At 41.5% G+C, this 16754-nt stretch overlaps 1 protein-coding gene and 1 long non-coding RNA gene across 4 annotated transcripts; both read left to right on the forward strand.

Annotated features, from left to right (window-relative positions):
- The first annotated feature begins 5713 nt into the window (after positions 1 to 5713).
- On the forward strand, positions 5714 to 6620 carry LOC128436869 (uncharacterized). The gene is made up of 2 exons (XR_008338112.1): positions 5714 to 5762; positions 6103 to 6620. It is a non-coding gene; the product is annotated as an uncharacterized LOC128436869 (long non-coding RNA).
- A 4265-nt stretch (positions 6621 to 10885) lies between these two features.
- LOC128436868 (cell adhesion molecule 4) lies at positions 10886 to 16174 on the forward strand. 3 transcript variants are annotated; one of them, XM_053418768.1, is made up of 10 exons: positions 10886 to 11065; positions 11502 to 11858; positions 11995 to 12216; positions 13139 to 13495; positions 13568 to 13798; positions 13895 to 14155; positions 14374 to 14470; positions 14597 to 14654; positions 15316 to 15404; positions 15737 to 16174. In XM_053418768.1, the coding sequence occupies exons 1-9, from the start codon at positions 11011 to 11013 to the stop codon at positions 15394 to 15396; spliced, it is 1719 nt and encodes a 572-aa protein (XP_053274743.1). In that variant the 5' UTR covers positions 10886 to 11010; the 3' UTR covers positions 15397 to 15404; positions 15737 to 16174. The 3 variants fall into 3 exon arrangements, with proteins under 3 accessions (XP_053274743.1, XP_053274742.1, XP_053274741.1); XM_053418767.1 differs by having other exon boundaries at positions 15316 to 16174; XM_053418766.1 differs by lacking the exons at positions 15316 to 15404; positions 15737 to 16174 and having other exon boundaries at positions 14597 to 15302.
- Positions 16175 to 16754: the final 580 nt, after the last annotated feature.

Genomic DNA, 16754 nt, shown 5'->3' on the forward strand with positions numbered 1-16754 from the left:
GCAGCTCTCTAGGGAGGACAGGGACTAAATGGCAGAGAGTCCAGGTTATTAGTTTGAGTCTTTGCCTCTGACACCTCCTGCTGTGTTTGATTCTCTCTCCTACACAGTGACTCTGTCAATTCTATGACACACAACCAATAAATGAAACTTCAGGAGTTGTGCAGCAAAGTTTAAATTGGCTGGAGATTTTAAATTGAATGAATTAGCCAGTTCTGATGATGGGAAAATAAAAACCAGGCTTTCTTAAAAACCTGCTGCCATTAAAACACATTGTGTCTCCTGACTCATGCACAACACATTTCAGTCTAGGACAACACAAACACATAAACAGCTGGGGACATTTTATTAGATTGGGGGTGGGGAGGAAAATAGATTTCAAAGACAGGAAGCACCGACGGTTAAAGTAGAAAGAACAAAGGAGAAAAGATTAAGACATGGAGAAAACTAAAAAGAGAAAACAGGTGAAGAGACGTTCAAGACAATCAGGTGGAAGTGAGGAAGATGGAGAAGACAAACCAGAGAGACATGAAGGAGAGGAACATGAGAGGACCAGAGTGAGAGACGGACGACAGGAAACGGAGAGAACAGAGCGAGCCGGAGAGGAGAGAGAGAGAGAGAGAGAGAGAGAGAGAGGAGAGAGAGAGAGAGAGAGAGAGAGAGAGAGAGAGAGAGAGAGAGAGAGAGAGAGAGAGAGAGAGAGAGAGAGAGAGAGAGAGAGAGAGAGAGAGAGAGAGAGAGCGCGGAAGAGAGCATATTACTCGTGGCAGACTCTGTGATGGAGTTAATGGGGTTTAGCCACTTCCTATATTTCATTACAGCCTTTACTGTCCTTCTTGACAAGCGTGAAAGAGGAACGTGAAATAGCCCTGTTTCAGCAATTTTTTGTATTTTATTTGTTATCACATCTGAGTATATTCAGTCAAATTGCCTTTTCTCAGATGGTCTGACAGCAACATGACAACAGCCTCAATTTCCATCAGATTTCTTATTTCGTTTACGGGAAATTTAACAAGGATAGTTAAAAAAGACAGGCTGTTCAATGCTGCTTACAGCTTCAGTTGAGGAAGATTCAGGTTTGGTACGAACAGCCACTGAAGGCGTTTCTAACACTCTGTAAAATGAGGAAATTCACAGTTTGTACAAACAACAAGTTACTGTTTTAGGTTTGATCTACCACCATCGAGTTCAGCATGCAGTTCAGTGGAAAGAGGAAGTAAGTTGGGTGTGTTTAACAGTTTAAATTTATCTTTCTCTTACAGAATCTGTCTTTCTTCTCAGACTCTTCTGTGTTGTAGGTAGACGTGTCTGTGATGTGACTGAGTTTCATCTTGTGCACATTATTTATCTGTGGACGTTTTTCTTGTTTGAAGTCACAGACGAGAGCAGCAGCTACTATGAGTGTAACTGCAGCAGCCAGTGGATTTGTTGTCCTTCTTCTCACTGTGACAGGTACTGTACCTCTACATTCATGTTGTCACTCTATTTTACACTCAGACTTCTGATTCACCTGAAGTGAGATTGAGAAAAAAAGTAAAAATATAAATGAACCATTCATTCATTTTCAGATCACCACCTGTAAAGTGATGCAGAAAAAAAATATAGGATGGAATTATTATCATCAGTATTATTATTATGACTATTATTATGGAATGTTATTCTTATAATTATCATCATGACTGAGTTCCTCTCCTCTCGATGCAGGACTTGTCATCAGTGTGTGGAGTCATTAGTTGAAATGCTATGGAATGCTGCTCATGGAAATGTATTTCTTTTCTACAGAAAGTAAAAAGTAAACTAAGTGTTCTCTGGTGTGGTTATGAATCTGATTCTCTGTGTTACAGTGGTACAGTGTGAGAATGGCTGGGATGTGAGTTACACTTCTACTGAGATCTGTGCCGTCAGAGGATCAACAGTGGACATTACCTGTACCTACACATACCCATCCACATTTAATAACCATGATACTACAGTTCAGGAAACTTTCTGGTTCATTAAAGAGAGTAATGGGATTCACGTTGATCTAAGGACTGATCCGGAGTATTCAGGTCGTGTGGAGAATCTCTGTGGAAACAACAAGTGCACTCTGAGAATCACTAACCTGAGAGAGAGCGACTCAGCTCTGTACAAGTTCAGGTTCACAACAAACCAACCTACTGGGAGTTTAACTGGTTCAGCTGGAGTCACTGTTTCTGTCACAGGTAACATTTACATCTGAACATTCATTCATTTATTTCCTACATCTTGTTTGGTTCACTTGAGTGTGTCTGTGCACTTTTATATGCATGTGTGTGTTGTCAGTTTGGACTAAAATTTATTTCTTATTCTCACACACAGGTTTGCATGTGCAGGTGAGCAGATCAGTGATGTATTACTCTACTAACCAGGCAGAGCTCAGGTGTCAGAGCAGTTGTCGTCTTCCTGATCATCTGAACTACGTCTGGTACGAGAATCAACAGAAGATGAAGGAAGGAGAATCTTATTCAGGTTATTTTCTTTATACAGACACAGTTTCCTGTGCTGTTAAAGGACTCGAGGATTTCCGCTCTCCGTCAATGTGTGAGTTTAATCTACAGTATTTCACTAACATCACCATCTGCTGGAGTATTTGAGATAATGCATTGTACCATAACTTCATGTGTCTTTAAATACTTTTTTCTGCATGTGAATATTGAACAATTGGGATACTACTGTCAGTACTGACAAACTAGTGTAGTACTAGTACTAGTATTCTGTTTGTGTAAATAAAGATGGAAGACATGACTGCTCTCCAGAAGCGAAGCCAAAGCATTGTGATCGCCCCCTGGTGGCTGGCTGCAGTATAGAACATACATCCTGTCTCCTCCATGTTTGTGGGAAGGACATGGACCAATCTAAACAGTCAAATACCTTTTTACTAAAGATGGTTTGTGTCATTTTAGGTCTTTCTTATCACACTCTATTGTTCATGTTTCTGATAAATTTGGTTTTAATTTGTTATTTGATGAAAGTAAAATTAGATTAAACTTCATCATTGTCAGCTGAGGATGACTCAGGATTGGTCGAGCTCATGTATGGGCGGGACCTTGATACTGTGGCTCCATCTCCGGATCACTACTGTGCAGACTGTGGTTCCAAATGTGAAAGATGGCAGCGTTGGTATCCAGGATATTTTGGCTTCATTTCTGGAGAGTGGGAGGAAGTGGAGACGTGTCGTCCATCTTTGATCGACTCTGCACAAAAGATACAGATCATTTCCTCCATATTGTCCAGTTTGCTCCATTATAAGAGCAACTTATACAAGGTCCCTCATGTTCCTCACCTCCAACAGTGTGTTTCTCCCTCACACTGAAGTCTAAAGGGAACTTCTCTGTGTTTTATGTGAACTGAAAGTTTCCTCATCTTGGCATCGTCATCATCTTAAAATGAAAACCTGCCGACTGGTGATTCACCAGAGAAAATACATGGAGTTAGTTTTATAAATGTATAAGTTTACCTTCTGATTCTCTGATGTGCTCTGTGTTACAGTGGTATGGAGTCAGAATGAATGGGATGTGAGTTACACTTCTACTGAGATCTGTGCCTTCAGAGGATCAACAGTGGACATTAACTGTACCTACACATACCCATCCAGCTGGAATCAACTTGATACTACAGTTCAGGAAAGGTTCTGGTTCATTAAAGAGAGTAATGGGATTCACGTTGATCTAAGTACTGATCCGGAGTACTCAGGTCGTGTGGAGAATCTCTGTGGAAACAACAAGTGCACTCTGAGAATCTCTAACCTGAGAGAGAGCGACTCAGCTGTGTACAAGTTCAGGTTCACAACAAACCAACCTAGTGGGAGTTTTACTGGTTCAGCTGGAGTCACTCTGAATGTCACAGGTAACATTTACATAAGAGTCAGTTTGAAATGTTAGTGTGTATGTTGAAATAAAATCACATGTTTGTTCACAGACCCTCAGCTCCAGGTACATGTGAGGAGATCAACAGCCAATCCATCTTCTACCTGGACAGAGCTGACCTGTCACAGCAGGTGTCAGCTCCCTGATCATCTTTCCTACGTTTGGTACAATAACAATAAACCTGTTGGAAGAAAAAAATACTTTCACCTCCGACACTTTAATCCTGAAGACAGCTATCACTGTGCTATAGAAGGACAGGAGCGTTTCCCTTCTCCTACATTGTGTGAGTTTACTCCTCATGAAGCTACAATAATGTGGAAATAATTTAATTTAAATTGTATTCTCATCCTGTGTGTTAATATAAACTTTCCTTCAGACGCTCCAAAGCCTCCCTCTGTGTCAGTGAGTCCCTCTGGTGAGATCATGGAGGGCAGCTCAGTGACTCTGACCTGCAGCAGTGATGCTAACCCAGCAGCTAACTACACCTGGTACAAGGAGGACGAGGACTCACCAACAGCATCAGGACAAATCTTCACCATCACTAATATCACAGCTGAACATGGTGGAAAGTATCAGTGTGAGGCCCAGAACACACACGGACGTAGTAACACCACCTTACATCTGACTGTTGGAGCAGGTGATTTTAGCACTCAGATTTTTACAGCCTACCCCCCCCCCCCCCTCCTTTTCATTGCACCAGAACCTTAAACCATCAATACTCAGGATTTCCAGATGTGTCCCAGCTGTATATCAAGCCCATCATATTGCACATGAACAATACTGACTGACCAACAGCATCACCTGGCAAACTGAGTCATCAGTCTAACCACACTGCTAATGTCTCCTGTCTGTTGTCCAGGGAAGTCAGTGATAATCATGAATATCATCAGGCTGACTCTGGTGGTCGTGCTGGTTCCAGTGCTGGTCTGGACTCTGTGGACGAGGTAAAACAATACAAATCCATCAGTTCACCTTCTGCTCTTTTACTGTCTTCTTCAAAAGTCTTCAAACACTAGTTTCAGTATCATGAAGTTAAGTTTTGTCAAATGTTGTGTTTGTTGTTGTTTTCAATCCAGGATGAAGAAAACTCTGAGCTTGAAATCAGAAGTGAATGAAGCTGTGGAGATGAAAGAGGTGAGAGACAGTGAGGCCAAAAGAATGACTCCATATCACTGTTTTCATCTCACCATGTTAGAGAAAGAGATATAACATTTCTTGGATCAGCTACTTTGTCTGAATCTGCTCCAAAATGTAAAAGGTTCTTTCCATTGACCGTATATTAAAATGGACGTAGACTCTGGGTCTAGAAAGTGAAGTGAATGATCCATTTAGAGTCAAATAGACCATAAAGCACCGCAGGCATTGGGTCATGGATACTGTGTGATTGACAGCTAGCACTGGTTGCAGTGGGTCACAGGTTTAGGTGGAAAGGCAGTGTCCTTGGGCCCTGATTCAGGCTCCACCCCCTCTCCTCCCAATATGGTTACCTCTTGTTTCAAATAACCAAGATGGCGCTGAACAACCTGTCAAAAATGGAGGCTTCAAAATGGCAGCTCACAAACCACTGGGGGACATTACGTTGACACTTCTTTCTTGGTCCATGTCCTGCCCTTCCACCAAGTTTTGTTGAAATCAGTTTATCAGTTTTTGTTTAATCCTGCTGATGAACAAACAAACCAATGGACAGGGGGCGCAACTACGTTCAAACCATTTTAAATGAACTGTGATTATTTGAAGGTTTCATGAATAAAGTCCAGTGAGGATTAATATTTTCTCATCTCTCCTCCATCAGTCACACAACTGTCCTGAGTATGAGAACGTTGCTGCTGCAGCACAGACAGAAGACACAGAGGAGCAGGAAGACCTGGTGTGAAGCATCAGGTCAGAGCCACTGGGACAAACAGAACCAAGATGGACGACTTCAGAGAACATCCGTACAAGCGAGTTTTACAGGAACCATAGTGTGTAGTTATTAAATACAGGAAATCTGTCCCAGCAACAAAATATCTGAGTGCAAGCGCAGAGTTTGAGCACAAGCAGAGCAAATCTAAGCACCAGTAGGAGCTGTGTGAGTGCAAGCACAGGGTTTTGAGTAAAAGCACCACGAAATATGAACGTGCAAGTCCAGCTCTCAAACTAAAAGACCACACTTTTGAATAAAGAGGAAAACCACCGTATATTTCCTTTCTACTCATGGTTTACTGTTTTCTTTTCTCCTCAGGTGCACTGTGATTGGTTGAAAGTATTTAGGAGGGAACAGGAAGTATCTATCTCTTTCCATCCCCGGTGGCAGCAGCAGCAGTTTGTACAGCATGACCTTTAGAGCAAGAGTATTATTGTGTTGTTTCTTTTCTTTTTCTTTTCCGATGGGTCCAGTCGTCCAGTTTTCGCAGCTTTATTTCTGTGAGCTTTAGTTCTGATGTTGGTTTAGGTTGAAGGAAGATTCTCAGATCGTACAACCCTTTGTGAGTTGGTGTGTTAGGTTTTCCTTCTTTGTCCATTTTGCCGGCCTGTTGTTGAAGTTGTTGTCTTTTCTACAATAATAAAAAAAAAATTGCTGTTACCCTTTGAACTATGTTGGACGTCTTGGTGATGAGCCTTTGAGGCTGTGGTAACACCACGTGACTCATCTGGTGTCTTATACATGATATTAATGTGGTTATTACATGGATAATGAATTATTATGTATCGTGATTTTATGATTCTTTTTTAAATAAAGTTTTTGGTCTTTTGTTTTCACTCCTTATCTATTAGTTTGTTTGTTTCTAAGCAGAATTACACCAGTAAAACTAAAAACGGATTTATCCTGAAACTCAGAAAATTTGGGCAGGAATCCTGATAAAGGGGCGGAGACAGGAGCCCGTTTTTATAAATTTCTTTATAATTGTGAGACTGATGAAAACAGTCAGGATTATTTAGAAGACTGTTTTCTATGAGTGATTGAATTCTGGTGCAGCTCGATTGAATTGAGGGAGATTGAATCGATGTAGGCTGGCATGTGCACACATAGACACCAAAGGGGGCTTGAGCCACTGCCCTTTTCCTTCCTCGAGAGAAAGTGCCCTTTTCTAAATGAATATTATATTCCTGTTTGCTCACAGCTTCCCTGTCAAACAAATATATTGAAATATAATAAATAATGTAATTATCAGGGGGGGAGATTAGACTAGTGTCTGTAGCCTCCCTCCATCCACGTCTCCTGCACAGAGCTGAGCACTGGAGCTGTGGACATTTCTATGTTTTTAGAAGCATCGCGACTTGGACTCATAACATCTAACACCAGCATGCACCTGGTTCATCCTGGAACATAAATATGAATTAAAGTTCATAAAGTTCAGTTCTAAATGTGATGATTAGAAAACATCAGAGGAACAAAGTCACTTGTTGACCTGCGGAGTAATGGCCTCAGTGCAGTGGAGCTGCTAAGGGGGGCCAGGTGGGGCCAGGCAGGGCCACCTTGATACAGTAAAGCCAATAATCAGATTTTGTCCTTTCAAGCTTTAGGTAGAGGACACAAGTCTGAACTGACCCCTAACCCTAAACCAGTCATAGAATGACTCTTGTAATTGAAAACCTTATTTTGTAAGTTACATCACAACTGTAAGAACAGTAACTGTCTATAATACTTTTTAAAGCACTTTCTAAAATAAAACTGATTTAATATTTGTCTGACTGATTTGATTAACTGATGAACAGCCATGGGACATTGTGGATGTGGAACACTTTGACTTTTGCTTTTCACAATACACCCAGACCACAAAGTTGTTCCTCTTCAGACGCTGGGGATGTCAGTTTGTTCTAAAGTTTAATATGATACGTTTTGTAGAGAAGCTGTCACTTCATTATTTCTTTAGCAAAATGCTTAACTATGGATGACACTGGTGGTGACAGGAAAGGTTTGCACAGCGAGTCCCGGGGAACACAAGGTTTCGACCGGCTTAAAGGGCCATGATGTCCGATATTATAAGACACTAGTGTTACGATAAGTTTCAGTTCAAGGACTGAGCCCCGAAGCTGTTTATGCTGAGAGGAGTCGTGCGAGGACGAGGACGGGGACGGACTGGTGGGACACCTGAGGGGTCATCAGGTGGATAAATCCTCAGTCAGGAGGCAGAGAGATGATTGAGGAGGAGGAGGAGGAGGAGGAGGAGGAGGAGGAGGAGGAGGAGGAGGAGGAGGAGGGCCAGAGGGAGGTCACAGTCATACATCTCCTCAGTTCTCCTTTATTTCAGATGAGCCTGAACGCAAATCAAACACAGCGTTGATTCAAGATGGTGTGTGTCTGTGTGTGGAACAAGGAAGTGTGTACAATTGAGTATTTTGTATATCGTAGATGTGAAATGTCTAGAAGTGGAAACACAAGTCAAGTCTTTACCTTGTGGTGGTTGTGTGTCAGTCCAGTAGGTGGCGCCAGTTCACCACGTTTCCTCCAGGTATGAGCATTGGCTCCAGTGTTGAGCTGCTCAGGTGAGTTTGATCCTCTGTAGATTAAATTCATCTTTTTAACCGAACATCCTGATTCTCTGAGGGGAAGGAGGGATAATATTCTATTGATACAACGTTCTCCTTCTTTGAATGACCTGACGACTCACCTCCCCAGTCTCTCTCTCTCTGATTATTTACAGTCATGTAGCCGGTGGCATTTTGCAGCTCTCCAGGGAGGACAGGGACCAAATGGCAGAGAGTCCAGGTTATTAGTTTGAGTCTTTGACTCTGATACATGCTGCTGTGTTTGATTCTCTCTCCTACACAGTGACTCTGTCAATTCTATGACTTTCAACCAATAAAAGAAAATTCAGGAGTGGTGCAGCAAAGTTTAAATCATTCCTCCGAGCTGTGCGTTAAACGGCTGGAGATTTTAAATTGAATGAATTATACAGTTCTGATGATGGGGAAAACGAAAACCAGGCTTCTTAAATACCTGCTGCCATTAAAACACATTACGTCTCCTGACTCATGCATGAACAAGCAGAACAAAACGTTGCACAAAACATTTCAACACAAACACATAAACAGCGGGGGAACAGCAGGAGCGCCACATGGATTCATCATCTGTCGTCTGCTGAACTCTTTCAACTAAAGCTGAAGTCGCGTTTGAAAATGCAAACAAAATTAAAAACGGTTAGATAACTGTTTACACGTTTTAATTCTGAAGGAAAAAAGATTAAAATGGTTGCGTAACCGCGTATTTGCCATGTATGGGAAGTTTGGAAGGTTAAAAGTTAGCAAGGGAGTGTGCGGCTTAGAAAATGATTAATTGTCAAGTCCGTCGTGTTATTGGTGTAACTGTAATCCACAGAAATGAACATTTGATTAGATCGGGGGTGGGGAGGAAAATAGATTTTAAAGACAGGAAGCACCGACGGTTAAAGGAGAAAGAACAAAGGAGAAAAGATTAAGACATGCAGAAAACTAAAAAGAGAAACTGGTGAAGAGACGTTCAAGACAATCCGGAGGCATCAGAGATCGAGAGACGGACCAAAGGAAGTGAGGAAGATGAGAAGACAACCAGAGAGAGATGAAGGAGAGCAACAGGAAATGGAGAGAACAGAGCTAGCCGGAGAGGAGAGAGAGAAAGAAAGAGAGAGAGAGAGAGAGAGAGAGAGAGAGAGAGGGGGGAATCCTAATTAAAACACTGAGATGCAGTTTTCAGTTGTTGGACAGAAGGACGTCCACAACTTACTGACATGACAGGATTTCTGACACACATTCTCATTTGTATAGTTCCTGTTTTACTTTCTTTTGTGACAAGCATGAAAGAGGAAAGTGAAATAGCACTTTTTGGACTTTTGGTCAGTAAATTGTCTTTTCTCAGATGATCTTACAGCAACATGACAACAGCCACAATTTCCATCAGATTTCTTATTTCGTTTAACGGGAAATTTAACAAAGATGATGTGACTGAGTTTCATCTTGTGCACATTATTTATCTGTGGACGTTTTTCTTGTTTGAAGTCACAGACGAGAGCAGCAGCTACTATGAGTGTAACTGCAGCAGCCAGTGGATTTGTTGTCCTTCTTCTCACTGTGACAGGTACTGTACCTCTACATTCATGTTGTCACTCTATTTTACACTCAGACTTCTGATTCACCTGAATTATCATCAGTATTATTTTGTTTCTTTTTTTAAAGTTTCTATCGTCTAGAGCTCAAAACATTACAGTGTCTCAAACATGTTATTGTGAACTGGAATCTTGATTCTTCGGTGAATAGTAAGAGTCCCTGCACCTTCCAGCAGGTCAGCAGGGTGACCTCACACTTCCACACGATATAACAGAATCTGAGCAAAGCAGGAAGTGTGCTTGTAGCTTGAGCAGCAAAATGGCCGACAGGATGCAGACAGATGAAAAAACTCTCCACAGAGTAGATTCACCAGAGAGGACGACTGGGTACCTCCCCCTACTGGCTAGAAAAGGTCACAGCAGGTCACCCAATGAGCCACTACATTGTTATACAAAGTGTGAAATATCTTTCTCTATAGCACTTATACAATATCAAATATTGCAGCCTTAACAATGTGTTTTCGCTGCTTTTCTAGTGTGGTCTACACTTGCGTGTGGTGTGAATGTGTGTATATAAGGTGGCCTGACGTCTGGTTCAAGTCAACTGGAAGCTAAAGGTATAGTAATTAAATTATTTCCAAGTTCAAAGTAGCAAAATAACAAATTAATGAAAATCAACAAACTGAGGAGCGTGCAGTTGAAAATCTGTTTCTCTGCAGCGTCTTTGTCTCTCGTCAACACCTGGTTCCATTGACCTCATTCTGCTGAATGTGACGTCACTGGCTGGTTTCAGTCTCAGCTGGTCAGCTACAGTTTGATAGAGGTTTGATATGAACAGCCACTGAAGTTGTTTTTAACACTCGCACAAACCACAGTTTGCACAAACCATAGTTTGATCTATCAGCATCGGGCACAGCATGCAGGTCGGTGTAAAGTGGAAAGAGGAAGGAAGGGGGGGTGTTTAACAGTTTAAAATTATCTTGCTCGTACAGAATCTGTCTTTATTCTCAGCCTCTTCTGTGTTGTAGGTAGACGTGTCTGTGATGTGACTGAGTTTCATCTTGTGCACATTATTTATCTGTGGACGTTTTTCTTGTTTGAAGTCACAGACGAGAGCAGCAGCTACTATGAGTGTAACTGCAGCAGCCAGTGGATTTGTTGTCCTTCTTCTCACTGTGACAGGTACTGTACCTCTACATTCATGTTGTCACTCTATTTTACACTCAGACTTCTGATTCACCTGAAGTGAGTTTGAGAAAGAAATTAAAAATATAAATGAACCATTCATGCATTTTCAGATCACCACCTGTAAAGTGATGCAGAAAGAAAATATATGAAGGAATTATCATCAGTATTATGTTGTATCTTTGATTAGAAGTTTCTATCGTCTAGAGCTTAGAATATTATAGAGTCTGAAACATGTTATTCTTATTATTATTATTATATCATCATGACTGAGTTCCTCTCATCTCGATGAGGACTTGTCATCAGTGTGTGGAGTCATTAGTTGAAATGCTATGGAATGCTGCTCATGGAAATGTGTTTCTTTTCTACAGAAAGTAAAAAGTAAACTAAGTGTTCTCTGGTGTGGTTATGAATCTGATTCTCTGTGTTACAGTGGTACAGTGTGAGAATGGCTGGGATGTGAGTTACACTTCTACTGAGATCTGTGCCGTCAGAGGATCAACAGTGGACATTACCTGTACCTACACATACCCATCCACATTTAATAACCATGATACTACAGTTCAGGAAACTTTCTGGTTCATTAAAGAGAGTAATGGGATTCATGTTGATCTAAGGACTGATCCAGAGTATTCAGGTCGTGTGGAGAATCTCTGTGGAAACAACAAGTGCACTCTGAGAATCTCTAACCTGAGAGAGATCGACTCAGCTGTGTACAAGTTCAGGTTCACAACAAACCAACCTACTGGGAGTTTAACTGGTTCAGCTGGAGTCACTCTGTCTGTCACAGGTAACATTTACATCTGAACATTCATTCATTTATTTCCTACATCTTGTTTGGTTCACTTGAGTGTGTGTGTGCACTTTTATATGCATGTGTGTGATGTCAGTTTGGACTAAAATGAATTCCTTATTCTGACACACAGATTTGCATGTGCAGGTGAGAGGATCAGGGAAGTCTAACTCTTATTACTGGGCAGAGCTCAGGTGTCAGAGCAGTTGTCGTCTTCCTGATCATCTGAACTACGTCTGGTACAAGAATCAACAGAAGATGATGGAAGGAGAATCTTATACAGGTTATTTCTATTCTGAAGACAGAGTTTCCTGTGCTGTTAAAGGACTCGAGGATTTCCGCTCTCCGTCAATGTGTGAGTTTAATCTACAGTAATTCACTAACAGAACCATCTGCTGGAGTATTTGAGATAATGCATTGTACCATAACTTCATGTTTCTTTAAATACTTTTTTCTGCATGTGCACATTGAACTCTTGGAATACTACTGTCAGTACTGACAAACTAGTGTAGTACTAGTACTAGTATTCTGCTTGTGTAAATAAAGATGGAAGACATGACTGCTCCCCAGAAGTGAAGACAAAGCATCTTGATCGCCCCCTGGTGGCTGGCTGCAGTATAGAACATACATCCTGTTTCCTCCATGTTAGTGGGAAGGACATGGACCAATCTAAAAAGTCAAATACATTTTTCTCAAAGATGGTCTCTGTCATTTTAGGTCATTCTTATCTCACTCTATTTAATTTGTCATTTGATGAAATGAAAATTAGATTCAACTTCATGATTGACGGCTGATGCAGACTCATGATTGGTGGAGCTCATGTATGGGCGGGACCTTGATACTGTGGCTCCATCTCCGGATCACTACTGTGCAGACTGTGGCTCCAAATGTGAAAGATGGCAGCGTTGGTATCCAGGATATTTTGGCTTCATTTCTGGAGAGTGAGAGGAAGTAGAGACGTGTCGTCCATCTTTGGTCGACTCTGCATAAAAGACACAGATCATTTCCTCCATATTGGCCAGTTTGCTCCATTATAAGAGCAACTTATACAAGGTCCCTCATGTTCCTCACCTCCAACAGTGTGTTTCTCCCTCACACTGAAGTCTAAAGGGAACTTCACTGTGTTTTATGTGAATTGAAAGTTTCCTCATCTTGGCATCGTCATCATCTTAAAATGAAAACCTGCCGACTGGTGATTCACCAGAGAAAATACATGGAGTTAGTTTTATAAATGTATAAGTTTATCTTCTGATTCTCTGATGTTCTCTGTGTTACAGTGGTATGGAGTCAGATTGAATGGGATGTGAGTTACACTTCTACTGAGATCTGTGCCTTCAGAGGATCAACAGTGGACATTAACTGTACCTACACATACCCATCCAGCTGGAATCAACTTGATACTACAGTTCAGGAAAGGTTCTGGTTCATTAAAGAGAGTAATGGGACTCATGTTGATCTAAGGACTGATCTGGAGTATTCAGGTCGTGTGGAGAATCTCTGTGGAAACAACAAGTGCACTCTGAGAATCTCTAACCTGAGAGAGAGCGACTCAGCTGTGTACAAGTTCAGGTTCACAACAAACCAACCTACTGGGAGTTTAACTGGTTCAACTGGAGTCACTCTGAATGTCACAGGTAACATTTACATAAGAGTCAGTTTGAAATGTTAGTGTGTATGTTGAAATAAAATCACATGTTTGTTCACAGACCCTCAGCTCCAGGTACATGTGAGGAGATCAACAGCCAATCCATCTTCTACCTGGACAGAGCTGACCTGTCACAGCAGGTGTCAGCTCCCTGATCATCTTTCCTACGTTTGGTACAATAACAATAAACCTGTTGGACGAAAAAAATACTTTCACCTCCGACACTTTAATGCTGAAGACAGCTATCACTGTGCTATAGAAGGACAGGAGCGTTTCCCTTCTCCTACAGTGTGTGAGTTTACTCCTCCTCATGAAGCTACAATAATGTGGAAATAATTTAATTTAAATTGTATTCTCATCCTGTGTATTAATATAAACTTTCCTTCAGACGCTCCAAAGCCTCCCTCTGTGTCAGTGAGTCCCTCTGGTGAGATCATGGAGGGCAGCTCAGTGACTCTGACCTGCAGCAGTGATGCTAACCCAGCAGCTAACTACACCTGGTACAAGGAGGACGAGGACTCACCAACAGCATCAGGACAAATCTTCACCATCACTGATATCACAGCTGAACATGGTGGAAAGTATCAGTGTGAGGCCCAGAACACACACGGACGTAGTAACACAACCTTACATCTGACTGTTGGAGCAGGTGATTTTAACACTCTGACTTTTAAAGCCTACACCGCCCCCCCCCCCCCCCCCTTCTTTTCATTGCACCAGTACCTTAAACTATCAAAACTCAGGATTTCCAGATGTGTCACAGCTGTATATCAAGCCCCTCATATTGCACATGAACAATACTGACTGACCAACAGCATCACCTGGCAAACTGAGTCATCAGTCTAACCATACTGCTAATGTCTCCAGTCTGTTGTCTAGGGAAGTTAGTGATAATCATGAATATCATCAGGCTGAATCTGGTGGTCGTGCTGGTTCCAGTGCTGGTCTGGACTCTGTGGACGAGGTAAAACAAATCCATCAGTTCACCCTCTGCTCTTTTACTGTCTTCTTCAAATGTCTTCAAACACTAGTTTCAGTGTTATGAAGTTCATTTTGTCAAATGTTGTGTTTGTTGTTGTTTTCGATCCAGGATGAAGAAAACTCTGAGCTTGAAATCAGAAGTGAATGAAGCTGTGGAGATGATAGAGGTGAGAGACAGTGAGGCCAAAAGAATGACTCCATATCACTGTTTTCATCTCACCATGTTAGAGAAAGAGAGAAAACATTTCTTGGATCAGCTACTTTGTCCTAATCTGCCCCAAAATGTAAAAGGTTCTTTCCATTGACCGTATATTAAAATGGACGTAGACTCTGGGTCTAGAAAGTGAATTGAATGATCCATTTAGAGTCAAATAGACCATAAAGCACTGCAGGCATTGGGTCATGGATACTGTGTGATTGACAGCTAGTACTGGATGCAGGTCACAGGTTTAGGTGGGCGAGCAGTGTCCTTGGTCCCTGAGTCAGGCTCCACCCCCTCTCCTCCAACTATGGTTACTTCTGGTTTAAAAAAAAACAAGATGGCGCTTGACAACATGTCAAAAATAGAGACTTCAAAATGGCAGCTCACAAACCAATGGGTGACTTCATGGTGCGTTGACACTTCTTTCTTGGTCCATGTCCCGTTCTTCCACCAAGTTTTGTTGAACTCAGTTTATCAGTTTTTGTGTAATCCTGCTGATGAATAAACAAACGAATGGACAGGGGGCGCAACTACGTTCAAACTGTTTTGAATGAACTGTGATTATTTGCAGGTTTCATGAATAAAGTCCAGTGAGGATTAATATTTTCTCATCTCTCCCCCATCAGTCACACAACTGTCCTGAGTATGAGAACGTTGCTGCTGCAGCACAGACAGAAGACACAGAGGAGCAGGAAGACCTGGTGTGAAGCATCAGGTCAGAGCCACTGGGACAAACAGAACCAAGATGGACGACTTCAGAGAACATCCGTACAAGCGAGTTTTACAGAAACCATAATGTGTAGTTTTAAATACAGGAAATCTGTCCAAACAGCTAAATATCTGAGTGCAAGCGCAGAGTTTGAGCACAAGCAGAGCAAATGGAAGCACCAGCCGGAGCTGTGTGAGTGCAAGCGCAGGGTTTTGAATAAAAACACCACGAAATCTGAACGTGCAAGTCCAGCTCTCAAACTAAAAGACCACACTTTTAAATAAAGAGGAAAACACCCGTACATTTCCTTTCTACTCATGGTTTTCTTTTCTCCTCAGGTGCACTGTGATTGGTTTAAAGTATTTGGGAGGGAACAGGAAGTATCTCTCTTTCCATCCCCAGTTGCAGCAGCAGCAGTTTGTACACCATGACCTTTAGAACAAGAGTATTGTTGTGTTGTTTCTTTTCTTTTTCTTTTCTGATGGGTCCAGTCGTCCAGTTTTCTTAGCTTTATTTCTGTGAGCTTTAGTTCTGATGTTGGTTTAGGTTGAAAGAAGATTCTCAGATCCTACGACCCTTTGTGGGTTGTTTTGTTGGGCTTTCCTTCTTTTGTCCATTTTGCTGGCCTGTTGTTGAAGTTGTTGTCATTTCTGCAATAAATATATCATTTTTTGTGTCTTATACATGATATTAAGGTGGTTATTAAATTGATAATGAATTATTATGTATCGTGATTTTATGATTCTTCTTAAATAAAAGGTTTTTGGTCTTTTGTTTTCACTCCTTATCTGTCTGTTTGTTTTGGAGCAGAATTACACCAGAAAAATAAATACAGATTTTTCCTCAAACTCACAAAATTTGATAAAGGGGCGGAGCCAGGGGCATGTTTGTGTCATTTTCTTTATAATTGTGAGATTGAAAAAATTCAGGATTATTTAGAGGACTGTTTTCTATGAGTGATTGAACTCTGATGCAGCTTGATTGAATTGAGGGAGATGAATTGAGGGAGGCTGGCATGTGCACACATAGACACCAAAGGGGGCTGGAGCCACTGCCCTTTTTCCTTCCTCGAGAGAAAGTGCCCTTTATTATAAAGTAACATTATATTCCTGTTTACTCACAGCTTCCCTGTCAAACAAATATATTGAAATACAACAAATACTAATACTAATACTACATATCAGGTGGGGAGATTAGACTAGTCTCTGTAGCCTCACTCCCTCCACGTCTCCTGCACAGAGCTGAGCACTGGAGCTGTGGACATTTCTCCGTTATTAGAAGCATCGAGACTCGGACTCTGAATAATTCTAACAGCGCTGCTCCAGAACAGACACTCGTTAAAGATCCGGTCTGTGT

Source organism: Pleuronectes platessa, chromosome 3 (assembly GCF_947347685.1).
Source record: "Pleuronectes platessa chromosome 3, fPlePla1.1, whole genome shotgun sequence".
NCBI lineage: Eukaryota > Metazoa > Chordata > Actinopteri > Pleuronectiformes > Pleuronectidae > Pleuronectes > Pleuronectes platessa.

Bases quoted from the DNA above. Each gene is read 5' to 3' on its own strand.
- LOC128436868 (XM_053418766.1), top strand. From the start codon at position 11,011: ATGAGTGTAACTGCAGCAGCCAGTGGATTTGTTGTCCTTCTTCTCACT. The intron at 11,859-11,994 runs GTAACATTTACA...TCTGACACACAG, and splicing joins AGTCACTCTGTCTGTCACAG to ATTTGCATGTGCAGGTGAGA. The intron at 12,217-13,138 runs GTGAGTTTAATC...TCTGTGTTACAG, and splicing joins TTTCCGCTCTCCGTCAATGT to TGGTATGGAGTCAGATTGAA.